Genomic DNA, 22,285 nt, shown 5'->3' on the forward strand with positions numbered 1-22,285 from the left:
CTCAAGCCACACCTCCATCTCCTACCGACCAACCTCATCCCGCCCCCTTGACCTGTCCGTCCTCCCTGGACTGACCTATCCCCTTCCTAACTCCCTACCTACACTCACCTTTCCTGGCCCCATCCCCGCCTCTTCGACCTGTTTGTTTCTTCTCCACCTATCCTCTCCTCCATCCCTCTTCTATCCGCCTCCCACTCTCTCCCTATTTATTTCAAAACCCCCTTCCCCTCCCCCTTTTCTGATGAAGGGTCTAGGCCCGAAACGTCAGCCTCTCTGCTCCTATGATGCTGCTTGGCCTGCTGTGTTCATCCAGCCTTGCACCTTGTTGTCTTAGAACAAGTAGATATGGTTATTAAGTTTCTGATCTTTGTCCAAACAACTTATACTGTGTTTATATTACAAAGAACATTTATTAGCATGGAATGAAGTAGATGGGGACTTGAGCTTAGACTTCATTTTTTAGTAGAATGTGATTAAGAACAGCGAGAAGGGAAAAATAAGTTCTTTTAATACAAGTCAAACAAAAGTAGATTAAACAATTAGAAACGAGTGGCACATGGACAGTATCTATTCCTTCTACATATTGAAAATGAATTTATACTTCCTGTTCAATCAAGTCCAGGTTTATATCAAAACTTCTAACTTAAGTTTAGATAAAGATATTTTCACCTACTGACGTTTGCAAAAACATGCTGAACATTGACATCTGAATGCCAAAACTTGAAAAGGTCTTGCAATTCTTCAATATAGACATTGCTTAACATGAAGAAAATATTACTTTCTTGAATATTGTACCTTTAACCCATGAGAGAATAATAACCAATGTACAACTGCATTCTTCTCATCAAGTGTTAAAAATTGGGAAGCTTGCAAAGCACAGAGGTTCATGGGCAAAGTTGCCCACAAGTTCAGAACTTGAATTACTGCTCCCAGTCTTATGGCAAAGGTTCTACTTCTGTTACAATTTGTTTATAATTGTTTCCTCTTTACAATGTTTTAAAAGTCTCAATTCAAGAAACTGAAATAGTTCTAAAATGTTACAAAAACATTGTAATGTCACAGGCCAACATTTAGTATCGTTCTGTACCTTAAAAAAAATTGTGATTAAAAATTATGCTGCTGTTACTTTGACTGCAATGTAGTTTTAAGGAAATAAATTCCAGTCAGATGGTCAGCATATATTAAATGGTTCTGATGGTAACTAGAGTATTTATCTATAATCCAGAATGGGCAAAAGGCATCTCTATTAGAGAGACAGAATTGCTTACATGGGTTGAAGGGCATCACTCCACAAGCATGGCACAAAGTGAGGAGGCACAGTTCCATGGTACGAAGATTGAACCTGTGCCACCGATGTCATTCTGCATCACACTCTGATCAACTGAGCGAACTGACATCCGAATTATAATTAAAATAGCTACATTACTGGAGAAAATAATTTAGATGACTTAAATAGATCAGTTTTCTTATAGAAGATTTGAAATTTTCACTCATTTACTCTTTAATATTTTGCAATTCTGTCCATTTCTCTACTTGCATAGTAATACAGACCTTTCTCAATAAAAGAAATAGCTGGAAGAAAGTTTTAGTACAGCCTATAACATACATATTACTTATTAACTTAGAAATAAAAGAAAGAAGGAATGAACTTCACAATTATATTGAATCCCAAAGGAATTTGCAACATATGCATAGTATTGAAGTGTCATAATTTGTCATAAGGGGCAAATTTTACACAAAGCATAGTCCCACAAAATACATTGAGATAAATGACTAGTTTTAATTTGGTTTTCTTGAGGCATTGGCTCAACAATGAATGATGGCAAGGACCTGGAAGTGCTGTTGTATATTTTACATTCACCTGAACAGGCAGGTAGGGCTTCTGCGTACTGAAAGGCACAAAAGATGAGCCTTTCAGAATACTGCAACAAAGTAACAGCCTGAATTATATACTCATTTCCTGAATGAGGTTTGAATCAACAACTTTGGATTCAGGATAACAGTGCACCCACAGAGCCACCGTAACACCTGATGTTACGTTTTTATTTCATACTTGAGTACAGAACTTGACAAAAGTGAGTAAAAAAAAAAATCAGGCAAAGGATCTTCATACAGATTTCAAGCAGACAAAATTTCCCGTGTTTTAATGTCAAAAGAACCGTGGGTGCTATAAACCATAAGTGCTAACTTGGATGTACAATTGCTTAAAATCTGCTACCATCACACACGTTCTGTGCAGAGACGCGGAGTCACATGATTTACCCTCTGTGTCCTGTTAGGATGTTAATGACTGCATAAGTGCAATAATCATGTTTCTGAGTTGTTACTTATGCCAATGTATACCATGTCACAACACAAATCAGATAGAAAGTGTAGTTTGCAAGAACAGGAAAATAATAAAGCTGGTTATTCTAAGAAGATTCACTTTCCCGCAAATTATCCGAATCGAATGCAGGAGGGAAGTTTAAATCTCTGTGATTCAAACTGATCTTCCTCAGCATGAAGTCAGTACGTTTATCCAAAGAACGAGTTGTGGCCAGAATATGATGGCTCAGTGGTTAGCACTTCTGCCTCACAGTGCTGTGGCCTCAATGTGTATAAGGGACCAGAGGTACGGTTTGGTTATGACACATAGATGGGTAGGACAGTACGTTGGACGTTGTGACGATGACCTTAAAAGGTCTACGATGTTATATACAGACGGATGGATGGACAGACAGACAGACAGACGTGGACAATATAATGTGGGAAATGTGAAATTGTCCATTTTGACACGAAGAATTAAAAAAAGCTAAATGGTGAGAGATTGCAGAGCTCTGAGATGCCAAAGGATCTGAACATCATACTGCCTGAATTGCAAGATGTCATTGTGCAGGTATCGCAAGTAATTAAGAAAACTAATATAAATGTATGAACAAGAAGCAGGGGTAGGCTATTCAGCCACTCTATATTCCATTCAATATGACCATGGTTGATTGGACTGCAACCTCAAATCCACACTCCTACCTAATAGTCTTACACCAACTTTCTTAAGAATAATCCATGCATCTCTACCTTAAAAACATTCAAGACTCTGCTTTTACTACCTTTTCAGAATGAGAGTTCCAAAGACTCATGACCCTCTATGAGAAAAAATAGAATGTTACAGTTTGGGGAATTGGGTACAAAAGAAAGAAGGTTATGCTTTAGCTTAGGTAATTGGGGAGACCAATCTGGAAGACTGTGTACAATACTGGTCATCTTATTTAAAGAGGGGTGTAACTGTGTGGGAAGCAGGTTAGAGGTTTAGTCAACTAATATCTGGAATGGGCGGGTTCTCTTATGAAGAAAGATTTTCAGGCTGGGCTCGTATCTACTTGGGCTCAGATGTTAACAGGAAACTTGATTGAGACGTACAAGATTCTGAGAAGTCTTGGCAGGTTTGATGCGGAAAGAATGCTTCCTCTTGTGGGAGAATTGAGAACTAGGGGTTTCCATTTAAATAGGGATTATACATTTAAGACACAGATAAAGAGAAATGTTTTCTCACTTAAGTTTGAAAGTTTTTGGAACTCACTACCACAAAAATCACACTTCTTCCTCCATGCTGAACACCATTTAAAGGAAGCTCTGACTGTGGCAAGGACACAAAACATACTCTAGGTGGGGAACTTCAGTGTCCAAAATGAAGAGGGGCTCGGCAGCACTATTGGTGACTGAGCTGGCCAACTGCTAAAGAACATAGCTTACTAGACTGGGACTGCAGAAGGTGGTGAGGGAACCAGCAGAAGATAAAAATCTATTTTACCTTGTATTCACCAATCTCCCTGTCCCAAATGTAACCATCCACGACAGTATCAAGATGAGTGACCACTGAACCGAACTTGCTGATCCTTAGGCAGGTTGTTCCAGTGCAACACTGGCATCTACACAACAATGTGGAAAACTGCAGACATGTCCAGTGTACAAAAGGCAGGATAAATAGACTCTGTCAATTACCACCCAAATCAGTCTACTCTTGATCATCAGCAAAGCAATGGAAAGGGTCAATGGCAGTTCTATTAAAAGGTGCTTGCAAAGAAATAACTTGCGCACCGATATTCAATTTGGATTTGGCTAAGGCTACCTCAGCTCCTGACCTCATTTTAGTCCAAACGTGAACAAAAGAGCTGAACTCCAGAAGTGAGGAGAATGACTGTCCTTGACATCAAAATAGCATTCAACCGAGTTGGCATCAAGGAGCCCCAGCAAAACTGGAGTCAATGGGAATGAAGGAGAAAAATAGCATAAGTGAAAATGGTTGTAGTTGTTGAAGGCCAATCATCTCAGTCCAAGTCATCATTGCAAACGTTCCTCAGGGTAGTATCCTAGGTCCACCACCTTCATCAAAGACTACCTTCTCTCTATCATAAGGTCATAAATGGAGATGCTTGCTTACAATTGCATAATGTTCCGCACCTTTTCTTAATATATCCATTCACAGAAAATGGGTGTTGCTGGCTACACCAGTATTAATTGCCCATTTACAATTGCCCAGAGAGCAGTTAATAGTCACATGTATGCCAGACCATGTAAGGACAACAAATTTCCTTCCTCAAAGGACATTAATGAGCCAGCTGGGCTTTTCCAACAATCAACGATAGGTATCATGGTCATCATTAGACTCAATTTCAGATTTTTTATTGAATTCAAATTCTGCAATCTGAAACACTAGATTGTGAACCAAGGTCTGCACAACATTACCTGGGTCTCTGGATTAATAGTCCAGCAATAATACCACGAGGTCATCGTCTCCCCGATTTGCAACACCACAAATACAGAAGCAATCGTTGCCCGTATGCATCTTTAAGTAGACAACATCCAGGCTTGGATTGATAAATGCAAGTGACATTTGCACCACACAAGTGCCAGGCAATGGCCATCTCTAATAAGAGAGATACTAAAAGTTGTCTGTCAACCTCCAATGGCATTACAATTACTGAATCCCACACTATCAACATTCTAGGGATTTCCAGTGACCAGAAATGGAACTGGACCAACTATAGAAAAACTGGGGCTACAAGACCAAGTCAGAGACTAGTCATTCTGCTTTGAATAACTCACCTTCTATCTCCCCAGTGCCTGTCCACCATCTGTACGACACTAGTCAGGAGTGCAAGAGTGCAGTCACTTGCCTGAAATGAGTGCAACCCCAACAACATTCAAAAGGCTTGAGGGCATCCAGGACAAAGTAGTCCACTTGATTGACACCTCATCCATTACCTTCAAAATTCACCCCTTTCACCTCCAATACACAGTGACAGCAGAATCTACCATTCGCAAGATGTACTGCAGTGACTTACAAAGATTCTTTCAATAGCAACTTCCAAACCCACAACCTCTACCACCCAGAAGAACAAGGGCAGCAGATGCATGGGAATACCACTGCCAGCAAGACTCTAATCTCCCCCCACAACCAAAATTACACTCTAATCATGATTTCAAACCATATCACTGGGTCAACATCCTGCAACTCCCTTCTTCACACCAATGTGCACGTCTCTACACCCCAAGCAAATAACAGTTCAAGAAGGCAGCTTACCACCACCTTCTCAAGCGCTGTTAAGGATGAGCAATAAATGCTGGCCTAGCCAGTGACATCAGATCCCACAAGCGAATAAAAATAATAGTAGAAGCATAGTGTTTGAAAATTATTAAGATGCATGTAGATAGATTCTTGATAACAAAGGGAGTGAAAAGTTATCAGGTGTAGGCAGGAATATGGAGTACTCAGATCAGCCATGATATTACTAAATCTTGGAGCAGGCTTACAGGGGTTGAATGGCCTATGCCACTGCCAATTCTTACGTTCATATGTAGCGTCCTCAATTGTCTGAAGGTAATTAATTATGGTTGGCACTACATCCTTAACTGTCTTGCCATGCTATTGTCTGATATCACAATGAGGGAAGTAAAACAGGAATGTCCCAAGAATCACCTCAGCTGGTATTGAACCTGAACATGTGCCATCACTGTTATTAAACACTCTCTAACCAACTGAATTAATTAGCCCTACTAGAACTAAACAGAATTAAACTAAGCACAACGCGCATTACACACAAGAAACATATTTAAAAATTAACCTATGTCAGTAGTACCATTAAAATTGAAAAGCCCAACGATTAGCTTGTCCATTGTCCAAACTACTACTTGAATGCCTAGAAGAGGAGCTTAAGGGGGTTAGGGTTTTAACTAGTCGAGATATATGTCAACAGTTCATCATTGTTTATCTGTAGTTGGAATATGTTCACTTGTAACAAAGTCATTCTTGTTAAATACTGAAACCTGGTTTGTGATTTATGTCAATATTGGTCTAAAAAACAGGTAAAGTGGAGAATTCTGCGTACTTCTGAAAATCTAATTTCTGTGACAACTCCAGGAACAGCAGTAACACAATATGGAGCTGGAAGAACGAGCAGGCCAGGCAGCATCAGAGGAGTAGGAAAGCTGACGTTTCAGGTTGGGTCCTTAAAGAACAGTCCCGACCCAAAACATCAGCTTTCCTGCTCCTCTGATGCTGCCTGGCCTGCTGTGTTCCTCCAGGTCCGTACTGTGTTATCTCTGACTCCAGCATCGGCAGTTCTTTCATCTCCAGGAACAGCGGGGCTTTATTTCCAGCATGATAGCCCAGTGAGTTGTAACCTCCTGAACTTTGTGCTCAATTTGCACATAAGTACCCTGTATACTATTAACTTGTAATTATTTTTGCAGCATGTACATGCCCACACAGAATAAGACCAGGCAGGTAGTGCATTCATTTTGAATACTGATGAGAGTAACAGTTCATTGGAAGATGGAGCAATAAGTAAACTTATAGCACTGCAATGATTCAACTACACAGGTTGGGGGTGGAGGCAGAACAGTGGAAGGGCAATAGTGGCAGACTTATCAGAAGTTAGGGGAACACAGGAGTTTCAGTGGCCACAGACCTGGCTCCAGGATGGTATGCTGCCTCCTGATAGAATGTCATTGATGACTGCGGGAGGGTGAAGTGCCAGAGGTACCGGTTCTCACACTGTCACAAAGAACATACAAAGAAAAAGGGATAAAGTCCTGGAAGTAGAATGTAGTGCATTAGGCAAAAGATTGAAATCAGGACCTAACACAGTAATCTTATGATTGTGTATCATGTGTTAATTAGTGGAGAAGTAGGACAGTTGAGCAAATGTACACGTGGCTAAAAAAGATAGTATGGGATGGGATGAGGGCTTTAGCTTTCTGCTGCATTGGGACCAATTCTGGGGCAAGAGAGAACTGTATAAGGAGGACAGAACACACCTTAGCAGGACCTGGACTAAAATACCGGTGGGGAGATTTGCAAGTGCTATTGGGAAGAGTTTAAACTAGCATATCAGAGGTGGGAACCTAACAGAGAATTCAGATATAAAATAAGCTGGTTACATGAAGCAGAAATGCTGTAATTTAAAGTGGACAGCAGCAGAAAAATAAATCCTAGAATCAACCAGGGCCAAGTAACAGAATACTGTTAAAAAGGCAGAATTTAAAGGACTCTTTCTGAATGCATATAGCATTTGCAATATGATAGATGAAGTGATGCTGGTCGTAAAAGTAAAATGGTATGATTTAATTACTATTATACACATGGCTGTAGCACAAGCAAGACTGGGAAATGAATATTAAAGGACAGTCAACACTTAGGAGAGATAGACAAGAGGGGAAAGTAGATGGAGCAGTGCTGTTAATAAGGGACAAGGTTACTGTATTAATGAGACAGGAAGAGGAGGTCGTTTAGATGGACCTAAGAAATAGCAAAGGGGCTGCAAATATTGGAGAAATAATTTAAAGACCACCAAACAGTAAGTGGTAATGTAGAGAACTGTGCAAATCGAGATATTAAAAGGTGCATGGTGGCAAGTGGAATGTAGTAATCGTGGCTGACTTCAATCTTCAAATAGATTTGGTAAATCTAATGAACACTAAGATTGTGGAGAAAGAATTCCTAAAATACATTCCAGATGATTTTCTGGAACAATATTTTGAGGAATCAAATACAGTACAAGCTGTTTAAGATCCAGCATCATGCGATGAAAATAAGGTTAATTAATAAACTTTATGTTAAAAAAAAAGGTTTGAAGGGGATGTAGATAGGCTGAAGTGTTGAATGAGTGTATGCAGATAGAATCTAACGTGGGTAACAGAGAGATTATCCACTTTAGAAGTATTCCTTAATGATAAGAGATTGGAAAGCGTTGATGTTCAAAGGCACATATGTGTCGTTATAAAGCAAGCAAGTCAGAAAGCAGACAAAATGTCAGCTTTTAATGCAAAAGGATTCCAGGAGAGAAGCAAAGAAAGCTTATTCCAATTGTGTAGAATACCTGGAGTACTGTACGCAGTTCTGGTCCCCTAACCTAAGGGAGAATATACTTGTCATAGAGGGAGTACAGCAAAGACTCACTACACAGATTTCTGGGATAGTGGAACTGTCCTATGAGGAAAGATTAAAGGGAATGGGCCAGTATTCTCTGGAGTTTAGATGAATGACAAGCAATTTAATAGAATAATTAACAAAATCCTCAAAGGAATAGAAAAAGTAGATGCATAAATGATATTTCCACTGGATGTATGATCTACAGAATAAAAGGCAGGCAGTTGACAAGAGACCTTTTCATTCAGAGGGTGGTAAATCTTTGAAATTCTCCATCCCAGAGAGCTGAGGAAGGTCTGTCATTAAATAATTTCAAGACAAGACTTATACAATTAAATGTAAGGCCTTGCGTCGTGTTGTAGAACAGAGAGACCTAGGGGTTCAGGTACAAAATTCTTTGAAGTTTGCACCACATAAAGATAGGGTGGTTAAGAAGACATTTGGTATGCGTGCCTTCATCGCTCAGATCTTTTGAGTAGAGGAGTTGGGACGTTACATTGAGGTTGTACAGGACATTGGTGAAGGCTCTTCTGGAGTACTATATTCTGTTCTGGTCTCCATTACAGGAAGGATATTAAGCTGGAGAGGGTTCAGAAGAGAGATACCAGGATGTTGCTGGGAATGCAGGAATTGAGTCATAAGGGGAGGCTGGGACTTTTTCCACTGAAGCATAGGAGGTTGAGAGGTGACCTTGTGAACGTTTATAAAATAATGAGAGGTAAAGATAAGGTGAGTGGCAAGCATCTTTTCCCTAGCGTGGGGAATTTCAAGACTAGGGGGCATATTTTTTAGGTGAGAGGAGAAAGATTTAAAAAAGACATCAGGGCAATTTTTTAAAAAGAGAGTGGTTCATGTGTGGAATGAAATTCCAGAGGAAGTGGTGGATGTGGTTATAGTTACAACATTTAAAAGACATTTAGATAAGTATATGAATAAGAGATAACAAGGTGTAGAGCTGGATGAACACAAAAGGCCAAGCAGCATCAAAGGAGCAGGAAAGCTGACGTTTCGGGTCTAGACCCTTCTTCAGGAAAAGAATTTTTTTTTCCCTGAAGAAGGGTCTAGACCCGAAACATCAGCTTTCCTGCTCGGCCTGCTGCGTTCATCCAGCTCGACACCTTGTTATCTCAGATTCTCCAGCATCGGCAGTTCCTACTATCTCTGTAACAAGTATATGAATAAAAAATGTTTGGAGGGATATGGGCCAAGTGCAAGCAGGTGGGACTAGTTTAGTTTGGGATTATGGTCGGCATGGACTAGTTAGACCGAAGGGTCTGTTTCCATGCTGTATATTTCTATGACTATGACTCTATGACTATGAAAAAGATTGATACATTTCTTGTTACAAACGACATCATGGGACATGGGAATAGCATGTTTTGGGAGGGGTGGCGTGATTTGGTTGAATGGCCTACTCCGCTCCTATATTCCTTCAAATGTAAACTGAAATCTTAATATAGATTTTCCTGCTGCCTGCGCTGATTTCTTCGATCAAACCTCTTAGTTCAATAAGACAAACTATTTGAATCACATACAAACGAACTGTACAAATATTACCTTGACGATTTTTCCGAATTCGTTTTGCTTGTAAAATCTGTTTCTTGCATTCTGAGATCTTGTCATGTGCAGCTGCAATGTTACTTTCTGAAAATAACACAATTTTCTTGGTAAACACAAATACAAAATAAAATTAATCTTGCACTCAGAAGGTTCTCATCAGAAATGTTCCACTCTACTCAAGGCCATAGTAAAAAGTAAATGGATTCTCTTTATTTCTAATATATTAGCACACTGCGTTTGTTAGCAGGGTATTTCTTTAGAAGTATTTGGCACATGCTTTGAGCTTTCACTAACTATCCAAATATGGAAGTATGCATGTTCAAACATTAAAGGAAAATGTTTTAACTGTATGATAATAATGGTCAGCACTGACTACTGTAATTATGGCCAAGTACCCTGAAAGCTTCAACATACATTTTCAAAAAAAACCAAACTTACCATTAAGCAATATTTTCTCTTCTTTCCTTCACCTACCCTCCATAATGTTTTCTGCTCTCCTCTGCTAAAGATGGTAGATTGTACTTGATACATTTCAAGGGCTATTAGCAATCCTCTGCACAAGTTACTATGACTATTACCCCATAAATCTTTGTGGGTTACAATAAGATAGTACAACCCTCTCATAATTCCACATTCAAATATATCATTCAAGTTCTTCTGCAGAATTCAAATGATGGTAACCAATAGCTCAAACTGCTTTCTGTGCATATGAGCATGGTGCATTATCCTCCTGTAAAGTCTCTGTAGCCTTTTACATGGTCAATCACACCATCTTCATCCAATGTGCTCCTCTATGATTGATGGAGTTGCTCTTTCTCACCTACCTAATTATAACTGGAAGATTTTGACAATGGCTTCTCTTCCCATCCCATCGTTATGTCACCTCATGAATCATTTTTATATACTGTCCTTTATTTATCCATGATGGCATTATCCAAACTTGAGATCAGCTTTCACATCTACACTTTCAACCCACAACTACCTGACATTTAGCCTTGGATCAGCTGCTACTTCCTTCAGCTACACAGTGGCAATACAAAGTCATTGTTTCCAACGCTTGCCACAATGATTTCATCCCCTTCCTGGACAACTGCTTCAAACTGAAACAGACATTTTTTGGCCTCTGCACCACACTGACCCTTGAGCCAAGCTTCTAACCTCATATCCTCAACGTCACAAGGAGCATCCGTTTCCAAGCCGGTAATATCTATCAACTCTGATCTTGTTTCAGCCCAACTGCTGCTAAAACTCTCATTTGTTTCTTTCTCATTCCAGAATGAATTATTATAATGCTTTCCACACAAGTCTTTCATCCCAATAATCAACTTATTCAAAGCTCTTGTGCCATTATTTAATTCTGCAGCAAATTTCAAAACCCATCATCTGATCTTCCTGAACTGCACTGGCTCCTACTCCTCAACACCTCAAATTTAAACTGCATCCTCTTATTAAATTTCAATAACATGACCCCTTTGTAACCTTCTCAAGTATGACAACTCTGGTCCATTCTTTGAACTTTGATCCAGTTTTGTTTAACTTTAAAAATTATGTAATAGAGTACTGCAGAAATAACACATACAATGGTCCTGAAAGGTTCAATAACTTAATCTTGATGTAGCAAGTGATGTTTGTATTACACTGATTAAATACTGTCAGATCGAAAGTACAAGAAATATGTCTTTCTGAACAGTAATCCTATAAAAAGCTAATCAGTACCACATGTTTACCATTACAAATATACCAATTTCACCGTATCACCGTTAAAATTTTTCTTACCTATGTCTTTTGAGATTTTCTCATAGTTCAGCATTTCCCGCAGGTTCATATCATATACAAGCAATGTTTTCCCCATGGAAAATTCACACTGCCCCAATGTACCAAGCATGCGCTGGTGTTGGCTATACCTAGAAAATAGTATAATGTATTATAACAACAGTCAATTTTCATCATAACCAGCCACTGAACAATGTGCTCATTTGAGACACAGACTGTAACTGGCACTGGAAATTCCAGAAGCACAATTTCATATTTCACTCCCAATTGGAGGTCAAAACCCAAAGCAAAACTCTCTTTTTACTTCATAGTATGTACATTTTACGAATAGCTGAACCAACGGAAACCTGAGGCTTGATCAATACAAAATTATTTGGAGGCTACAGTGGTGCCCACTTGAGCAAGCATACCTCAAGTCAAGGAGCCAGCATCACTGGCAGAAAATAGTTCAAAGCTGGTCAGAAAAAGAGAAAAGTTGCAAAACAGCTCAAACTATAACTAAGTATAAAAAGTCACATGCATGTTTACTTGTTATAGCTCTCCCCCACCACTGCACTCCCATCAAAATCAATATCGTTATTCCACAATTGTTTCCTAATAGCAATGTTGTTTTCTACACAGGAGACAGAATATAAAAAAGGGATTCTTTGTTACAGTTGTATAGGTAATTGCTGAGATCATATCTAGAGTACCGCGTAGTTTGTCGACTTATTCAAGGATGGACGTAACTGGATTATAAATTAAAAAGAAGATTCACTCAACTGACTTCCAGGACGAGGTGGCTACTTCTAATGAAAGACTGGATAGGCTGGGCTTCTGAGCAGAATGAAAAGTGATCTAATTGTTACACATAAGATTGTGAGGGGGTTTAATGGGGTGAATACTAAAGGGATGCTTCCCATCTGGGACAGAACTGGAATTAAGGGACACAGTTGAAAAATAAGGGTTCTTCTATTGAAGACAGACAAGGATAACTTTTTTTCTCTCTCAGAAGGTCATGAATTTGAGGTTTTCTCTTGCCCAGAGAACAGCAGAATTGAAGTAGGATTATTAACGATTGTATTTTTGACTAACTAATGAGTCAGAGTGTATCAGGTAGATGGGAAAATATTTGAGGCCACAATCAGACCAGTCATGATCTTATCAAATGGCAGGTCCCATGGGTCTAATGGCCCATTCCTGTTCCTAATTCATATGTTCACAAAATTGATATGTTTCATTTCTGAATTCATGACATACACACTTCTGTTTGGTGTTTGTTAACAACACAGTCAAATTGCTATGACTACTATTGTGATTAATGTTTCAAGATCATGCTAAATGATCAGTTCCAGGTGAAGTACTTAAATGTTTAAAACACCAAGCCTCAATACAATACTTTTATTTGTACTAAAAGAATTCACAGAAGTAGCAAAATGAGATAGAAAACTTATTTCAAGGCCCATTTCAAATAAGAACGTTAAGACAAAAATAATCTAATAAAAAGACAGAATGATCATCCTCAAAACTGCTACTGCAAAAGATTAAAATCTACATAGAATTGAAGGAAGTCAATAAATCTAAGCATAAACAAAAGGTAATCACATCTAACAAATGTAATAAAACTATTTGATAATTTTAAACCAGTGGATAAGCATAGTGCAATGCACAGGGGGAAGGAAGTGAAAAAGATCCTTTATTTAAAAAAAGCCTTATTTTACAATGGACTCATGTCAGATTTTAAAATAGCTGCTAACAAACACAGGATGACCAAATTGTCTCCTTCCAGAATTTTCAACAATTACCAGGACAAAACCAAATTCATCACCTCCTGGAATGTGACTCTCCTTGTACTGCATGAACATTCCAGGCAGGCCAATACAAGGTCTAATAGTTGATATGTCTACCTCAGCTAATTCTATACAAGAGATAACTGAAACCCATTATTGCTTGACTTGGTTCAACAAAACACAATAGGTTCTGACAAGGGAACATCAAAACCACCTCGTTAGCCAAGTGTCTCAATCCAAGGCACAGTACTGTGACTGAAAATACTAATTTGTTTGAACCACCTTCAATCATCCAGCTGTGACTTTTGTTTGTAAAAGTTAGCTGACACTTGCCTCTGATCTCAAGATTTCTCAAAAGTCTGATTTTGGGAAACAAAACTGTGTTTATCTGAAAGGTAAACCAAGTCGCAGCTTACAAATATTACACCTTTTTTCTGCAATTTAACTGCTTGAGTTCCTGTGGAAGGGACTTTTGTGCACAGCCAACTGAAAAACCCCAAGTAAACATTTCAGAAGAAGGGTCCCGACCCAAAACATCAACTTTCCCGCTCCTCTGATGCTGCCTGGCCTGCTGTGTTCCTCCAGCTCCACACTGTGTTATCTCTGACTCCAGCATCTGCAGTTCTTGCTATCTCAAGTAAACATGGACTTATTGGACTCTCTAATTCACGTGAACTATTTCAGAAATCTTTCATCTTTAGTAATTTGCAATTTCTTTCTCTCTTTCTTGGATCAATAAACGCATTAATGCAGGCATTCACTTGCATCAACCCTTTTCTCATTTAATCAGTCCTTCCTTTCAGTCAATCACTAACCTTCCCTTCAGTTCTTTTGGCTCCCCTCCTTCCCTCTGTAAAAATAACCAATTACATTGCTAATATTTACCAGTTCTGAAGATAGGGCATCTATCTAAAATGTTAACTGTTTCTCTCTCATTCTGCCTGACATGCTGAGTATTTCAAGCACTTTCTGCTTTTGTTCCTGGGTAGTCTATTTAAGTTAAGAATATTGGGGAGAATCAGGGGACTTGTGCATCAATTAAATAAACATCTGACCTGACAGAAGGTACTCATTTTTAAAGTCAGTGATTGATATAACAAGTTGCACATTCATTGCAAGCAGTTAAGGAAGAGCTGAAGTGTAGCCAACATAATTACATTTAGAAAGCAAGTGAATATTGGGGAACATTTCCCCAGTAACTTTTGTTTTTTTTTAAGAACTTCTTTGATGGCCTTTAGGCATCAGAAGAATATCCCATAGGTTTTTTCTTTCCTAATTTGGTCTGTAACCTCTTTTTTAACCTTTTCCAGGAAATTATGCAGACGATTTATCTTTGAGTGTCATGATGCATAGCAGTTGTGCCACAATACGAGAGAGGGGCCAACAGTGTGGGTTCAATTCCCATACCGGCTGAGGTTGCCATGAAGGTCCCTCCCTCTCAACCTCTCCCCTCTCTTTGGGTGTGAGGACACTTGGGTTAAACCACCATCAGTCACCTCTCTCTAGAGAGAGCAGCCCTATGGCCTGGTAAGACTATGGCAACTTTACCTTTACACCGCAATAGTACAGACATGCACCAGCTGATCTTTTCCTTTCGTTGCTGTTTGTGCGTACAGACAAGTTCTTCATTAAAATCAGATAACTCAGAGAAACACTGGATAATATGAGCTAGTCTATAGTCAGGAAGTGTTAACATATGAAGAATTTGTCACCCAGCACAACAGGTTCATAATCGTCATAAAGGCAGATACATAATTTAACGCACGGATGGGAGAGAAAACTGTCTGATTCATTACTGCAAATTAATGATAGCAGCATTGATTAGACGAAATAAAAATAGAAAGCGCCGGAAAAACTCAAGTTTTTTTTAATTACGTGATACCAAAGTGCCAGTAGTTGTCAGCATAAATAATAGAATATTAGATATTCGCCAGAACACTGAAATACTCTACTTATGCCCTTTCCTAATATAAATTTGCTTGTGAATCAAGATCAAGCCGCCCATGGAGCTCCATTTTTATCCTTTTGACAAGCAATTAGATCACTACAAGGAGTCAGTTCTTTTCAGAAAAGTATAATGTTTTTACTAAATAAAAACCAAAAGAACTGCGGATGCTGTAAATCAGGAACAAAAACAAAGTTGCTGGATAACGTTTATACTCTTGTAATACTGGATGAATTACAATTTGACTGTATGAGTTGGGGACAAATATGTTTTAAATACTGCAGAGATTATGAAAATAATTCTTACCAATAAAAACATACAAAATGAATGTGGCATTTAAATTGAACAAATGTAGTTAATTGCCTATAATACTTCTGATTACACACTCGGCATTAAGCATAAACTTCTACCAATTGTGTCTAACATATTATACCCTTTCCATATGTGGTCCTTTTACTATGAGATGGTTATTAGAGATGCTCATCTCGATTAAAACTAATCACACACCCCTCCTCTTGAGATCCTGAATTACACCACTTAATGAAGCTTTTCAGCAGTAGGTTAATGCGTCGATCATCTCCAGCGCCATCTCCATCAATTAGAAGCCGCTTACGTATAACTTCATCTAAAATGGAATAAATGAGATGGTCATATTCACTTTTTCCAATCACATTGGTTTCACTTCACTCCAAACATTTGTAATAATTTGAGTTTTTTTTTAACCAGTAAGGTCTCATCATTCCCAATACATCATTTATAAAATTAACCACTTGTACAGAAGTCTGCATTGTTATTTTTCATGACTGCATGACCTTGGCATGCTGGGATTAAAATATGCTACTAGGACTTACAAAACAAGAGTCAGATCAACTCCAACAAGTTACTGTATCACCAGGGAAATTTTAATCAAAATCCATTCATATTCACAGCAGACATATTTAGCATATACTTCCCATATCTACTTAGAAGCTCCTCAGAGGAAAATTCCAATTGGGAACATTTTTTTAAAAAGTAGTTTAGACCATGGGCACAATAGATGCCTACCTACGTGCAAGGTTAAGCCAAGATAACAGTATACATATAACTAACTTGGCTAAATTGCTTGAAAGAACAGCACCAATCTAACAATGGAGAAGGTATTACAAATCCATTTCTTCTACAGCCAAAGGAAAGACGTACATCTTTTTTCCAACTTTTATTCCAATGGGGCAGCATGGTGGCTCAGTGGTTGGCACTACTGCCTGAGTTCAGTTCCAACCTCAGGCGACAGTCTGAGTGGACTTTGCACATTCTTGCCATGTCTATGTGGGTTTTCTCCGGGTGCTCCAGTTTACTCCCACAATCCAAACACGGATCTTTATGGGGCACCACCAGTCACATCCCGCCAATTTGAGTACCTACCCAGTAGGTTGTGACAAAGGAATTATGATTAGAAAGGAAGATTTTATCCCAAGTTGGCATGAGTATGTTTCTGACTGGGACAGATACATTATTCATTAATTATTTCCTGCATATCTCAGTTCCAATTCCAATTACAGGCTTGAATGTCCCTTGTTTTAATAAAAATTTTTCATAAGGCACTATTTAGTAACACACAGATTTGTGTATGATTACATGAAATACACTGGAAGCATGGCAGTATCATTTTTTTTTTGTTCAGCTCCAGTCTTAAATGGGATTAAACCCACAACTTTGACTCATTTCAGACTCAGCTAACAATTGAGCGATGGCTGAAACACCTGACTAAAACATTTCTTAAAAGAATAAAATACAATTTTAGAGTTGTAACACCTGTAGATTTACTGCAAAGCAACCATCCCAGCACTAAAAATTAACTCTTAGAAGTGTGGAGTTTCATTCCTTTAGGTTTTAATGCTTGTTGGAGATTTTAATACAAAAATTAAAACTGTTTTAAATTTTTCTTGTCTACCTTTATTCCAGCCTAATCCCCATAATTTCCCCTGAACTTCAATTTCTATATGATTTGGCTTACACTTGCTGATTTAATTGCTGCACGCTTTATTAAGAATTCTTCAATTTAATTGGTTAAGGAGTTCTTTGCCCTGTTCACTCAAGTGCCAGACGCTCCTAAAGACAGCTTTGCACTGATGTCTAATCCCAACAAGAGCCAGTGAAAAAGCCAGAAACAAGTGTAAATATAATGAATTGCACCACTGTTCATTTCTCACTGATTGCAAAATCAGGGCCAATGTGTCTCTAAGGCAGTCCTGGGGTTGTGAACAGGTTCCAATCACAAGTCAAGTTTGGTTGCAAGTTGATATTTATGCAAGTCAGAACGCAATGCAAGACAATATAAAGGAGCTGTTCATAAATACAGGAAATGTTTGTATGTCAGACATTTAAAATTACAACCCTGTATGGGTTCGTGATAGTAAGTATGAGCAATTGAAAGCTGGATGTTTATAAATCGGGACTCCCTTTACCATCAACAAAGAAGCACCACTGAAGCTGAGTATTGATGATGGTGCAGATCAAGCAGACAATGTAAAAGTACGAGCACATTTGAAACCAGTAAGTATATCCTAATTAAATAGCAAAACAGGAAAAAGAAATTCTAGATCAAGAGTACTCGACTGAGAAAAAAAAATCAAAAGCTTCAGAGCATTTTGTTCAAATTAAATTGAAAAAAAAAATTGCTACCAAAGTAGGCTTACATGCTGTAATAGGTCAAATGACAAAATGTGTGACAGTGAAGGAAAGAATTATAGGGATACTAAATATGTACTTTGCTTCAGCTATTACAGAAGAGGCGGATACGAGGAACTACCAAAGATTGTTGTAGAACAGTTAACATAAGTTAACCTATTTCCAACAGCACAGAAAATACCTATTCAACCCAGTGTTTATGCTCCATAAAAGCTTCCTTCTCACCTATAACCTTATTTAAAGGCAGCACACCCTCAATACGACGTTGGAGCATCAGCTTGAATTGTGTTCAAGCAGAATTAGTGCAGTTTACAATGCAAAGAGAAATAATGCTTAAATTACTCAGATTTAATACGAACAAGTCACATGATTTACATCCTGAGCAAAGCTAAAGAAAAATGTGACTGAGTCACAAAGACTGTGACTATAATTTCCAAAATCTTGTAGTAAACGTTAAGAGCACAAACGCAAAGCAGTCAAATAATGCTTCTCTCTTCAGCAGAATGGATAGAGAAACGCCAGGAAAATTACAAGCTACCTATTTTCACTTCAGTTCTTAGCAAACTCATGAAGCCTATAGTAAAGGCTGAAATTAACAGGCATCTGAAAAAAAAAGTGAACACCCAAAATTATTGCTAGTCAGCAAGTACTGCTTGATAAATAGGTTTGATAGGCAAATTCCAATATATAAATGATGTTCATGAATACACACATGGTAATTCGTTGCGGACACAGTTTTTTTTAAAAGTTACGATGCATCTAAGTGGCACTATAATTCAGGTGTCAGGTATCTATTATTCCTGTGCTTCACTATGTTGCCAGTCTGGCCACACCACAATTTGAAAAATAACTTATCCTTGCTTTCAAGTTTCTCAGTTTTCCACCTCTCCCTGTGTCTACAACTTCTGCCAGAACTACAATCCTATGAGGTCTCATTATTTTTCCACATTCTGCCTTCTTATGCACACCTGATTTTAATCACTCCACCCTAAGCTCTGGAATTCCATCCGTAAACCATTCCAACTCTCTCCTCCTCCTTTAAGATACTCCTTAAACCTGGCATAAAATCAAAATACCACAGCTGCTGCAAGTGTGAAACAAATACAGAAAAAGTTAGAAACACTCAGTATGTAAGGCAGCAGAGAAGGGAAGAAGAGCTGGAAAATGTTAGAATTCTTTAGCACTTATCTTTTAAAGAAGCTTTTGGTCATCTGTCCTAATACCTTATGAGCTTTGGTATCAAATCTTGATAATGCTCCTGTGAAGCACCTTAGGACAGTTTACCATAGTATAATAAAGTTCAAGAGTGGCAAAACTCTGTGCAGAAGGAATCTTAAACATCTGAATTTGCATCATAGATTTAATACATATGAAGTACAATTCAAAAGTCTCTAAGTAGTTCACTGAATTATTTGGTTACATTTAAATTTTTGTCAATGATCTTTTTACTATTAGGACTAAAATAATTCAACGTACTTTATATATCAGACATTTGTAGCACCTTATAGGGAAAGGGGAAAAAGGAAAGATGGTTTGGGATCTGAAGATAGTTAAGTATGGAGGACGTTGAGAGGTGATCTTATAGAGGTTTATAAAATCACGAGGGGTATAGAGATAGGGTTAACTGTAGGTGTCTTTTCCCTGGGTCATGGATTTCAAGATTAGGGTGCATATTTTTAAAGGTGATAGGGGAGAGATTTAAAAATGACATGGAGGGCACTTTTTTTTTTAACACAAGAGGGTGGTTCATGTGTGGAATGAACTTCCTGAGGAAGTGGTGAATGTGGGCACAGTTACAACATGTAAAAGACACTTAGGTAAGTACATGAATAAGAAAGGTTTGGAGGTATATGGGCCAGGAACGGGCAGGTGAAACTGGTTTAGTTTGGGATTATTTTCGGCATGGACTGGTTGGACCAAAAGATCTGTTTCCGCACTGTATGACTCTAAGAATCTATAAGACATCACTAGATGAAGGGTAGACATTTTAAACAACCTGTTCAAACATGTCTGGGACAGGTGGGACTTGAACCCAGGTCTCCTAACTCAGTAGTACAGACACTACCATTGCACCACAAAAAAACCCTGCTTAAAAGTGTGATGTACCAACAGAGTTATCTGGGTTCACTAGATGTAGGGTATGCTGGCGTCCAGAGTGTGTCAGCTGTTTAGTTAAAAGTAATTACTGCACTAAGGTATAGCAAACAAATAAAAGAATCAGCAAGTAAAGATCAGAATCTTGAAGTTATTCCCAGGGGTAATAAGAACAGGATTTTGAGCAAACAATGCACAGGCTACTTCATTAGGAATAATTTGTAGAAGGTGGAGGCAAGATGGGGAAAATACTAGAGAAGTCCAGCCTCAAGCATTCGCATTTGGTAACAATAGGATAAATGGTGTCAGAAATAATGCAGTCTCAACAGAAGGTGGGGAATGATGCTCATCTTTGGGAAGCCTAGTAGTACAACCAAACAAAGGTTTGAAAGCAACCAGCTGGTAAGTCATGGCCTAATGCAAGTAGATATTGATTAAAGTGAAGGCAATGTTTTTTTGGCTTTGCTAACATTAAATGTAGAGTGCATTTTGGCCATTATGAGAAGCAAGAGCCTTGAGGTCAATGGAAGAACCTGAGGAGTAAAGCTGACATTGACGTATGTATGGAAACTGTCCTCACACTTCTTGGTTATAGCTCCACAGAGCAGTGTCAGAAATCATGAAGAGTAGGCTGCAAAACACATACATTTATGGAAAATGCTTTTAACGTAGTAAAGTGTCTCAAAGTGTTGCTCTCAAATACCAAGCCACATAAAGAGTTAGTACAGCCAATGCCCAAAAGCTTGGATGAAGAGATAGGCTTTCAAACACAACTTAAATGGGAGAGGGCAGAGAGGTTTAGGGAGGAACTCTCAAAACCTCGGGCCTAGAGGCAGTTGAGGGTATTGTGTTCAACAAGGAACATTTAAAATTGGACATGAAAGGTGAAACAGCTTGGGAGAGATGGAGGGCGGAATTTCCCCCAACACTATCAGAATTGGGATGGATCAAAAAAGTTTCAGAGATAGTAGGAACTGCAGATGCTGGAGAATCTGAGATAACAAGGTGTAGAGCTGGGTGAACCCAGCAGGCCAAGCAGCATCAGAGGAGAAGGAAGGCTGACGTTTCGGGCCTAGACCCTTCTTCAGAAATGGCCTAATGCAAGTAGATATTGACTAAAGTGAAGACAATTTTTTTTTGGCTTTGCTAACATTAAACGTGGAGTACATTTTGGCCACTATGAGAAGCAAGAGCCTTGAGATCAATGGAAGAACCTGAGGAGTAAAGCTGACATTGAGCTATGTATGGAAACTGTCCTCACACTTCACCGTTATAGCTCCACAGAGCAGTGTCTGACCCATTTCTGAAGAAGGGTCTAGGCCCGCAACGTCAGCTTTCCTGCTCCTCTGATGCTGCTTGGCCTGCTGTGTTCATCCCGCTCTACGCCTTGTTATCATGGATCAAAAAAGGATCGGGGAAGCTATAGCCGCCATCATCAATCCACGTCAGCTCCGCCCTTCTCATAAAGGCTGGGACAAATCCTTCTCTTCCAGTTGATTGTAAATGTTTATTTGAAAAGTGAGGGATAGATCCAAAGCAGAAGAGTGAAGGGCCCACTGACCGTATCCTCTGCTGCTCCGCCCTCATTTACTGATACCTTGTTCTCTGACAGGGTCCCTACTCCACTCCCACCTCTGAGAACTACTTTGTCTCTTTAAAACTCCATCACATAACCGACTGTCTGTGGGTTTAACCGGAACTGAATAAGAACCATGACCCGAGGATCCAGCCGGCGCCGGCACGGACCGGTTGAAACAACAACGTGCCGATTCAACACGAGAATCACACCGCTCTCCCCCCCCCCAGTGCCCGAAAGCAGGGTCCAGAGCCCAAGCCTCAGGTCCCGGCAGCGCAGAACTAGAAAAGGAGACAGGCCCTACCGTCAGTGACCGACATGGCGGCTCCAGGCCGAGCAAACATCACCGGGGAACCGGGAGGCGGAGTCAGGGTGGGAGTGGGGGTCGGGAGGCGGAGTCAGGGTGGATTGGGGGTCGGGAGGCGGAGTCAGCGTGGATTTGGGGTCGGGAGGCGGAGTCAGGGTGTGGGGGTCGGGAGGCGGAATCAGGGTGG

At 39.3% G+C, this 22,285-nt stretch overlaps 2 protein-coding genes across 4 annotated transcripts in view; both read right to left on the reverse strand.

Annotated features, from left to right (window-relative positions):
• LOC109932143 (cadherin-related family member 3-like) overlaps positions 1–22,285 on the reverse strand; it is a 250,849-nt gene that overhangs the window by 108,843 nt on the left and 119,721 nt on the right. The gene's annotated exons all lie outside the window — the stretch shown is intronic.
• The window catches only part of thoc7 (THO complex 7), a 30,351-nt gene that overhangs the window by 8,009 nt on the left and 57 nt on the right, over positions 1–22,285 (reverse strand). The window contains exons 1-4 of one of the 2 annotated variants that reach the window (XM_020531381.2): positions 22,096–22,285; positions 15,962–16,079; positions 11,744–11,871; positions 9,965–10,051 (exon numbers count right to left, since the gene is read on the reverse strand). The exon at positions 22,096–22,285 is cut by the window's right edge and continues 57 nt beyond it. In XM_020531381.2, the coding sequence (XP_020386970.1) occupies positions 9,965–10,051; positions 11,744–11,871; positions 15,962–16,079; positions 22,096–22,135 (373 nt within the window). In that variant the 5' untranslated portion in view covers positions 22,136–22,285. The remainder of the gene's footprint in view (positions 1–9,964; positions 10,052–11,743; positions 11,872–15,961; positions 16,080–22,095) is intronic. The other variant, XM_048606640.1, reaches the window with a different exon arrangement.

The sequence above is a fragment of the Rhincodon typus genome, chromosome 16 (assembly GCF_021869965.1).
Source record: "Rhincodon typus isolate 14 chromosome 16, sRhiTyp1.1, whole genome shotgun sequence".
NCBI classification, from domain to species: Eukaryota; Metazoa; Chordata; class Chondrichthyes; order Orectolobiformes; family Rhincodontidae; genus Rhincodon; species Rhincodon typus.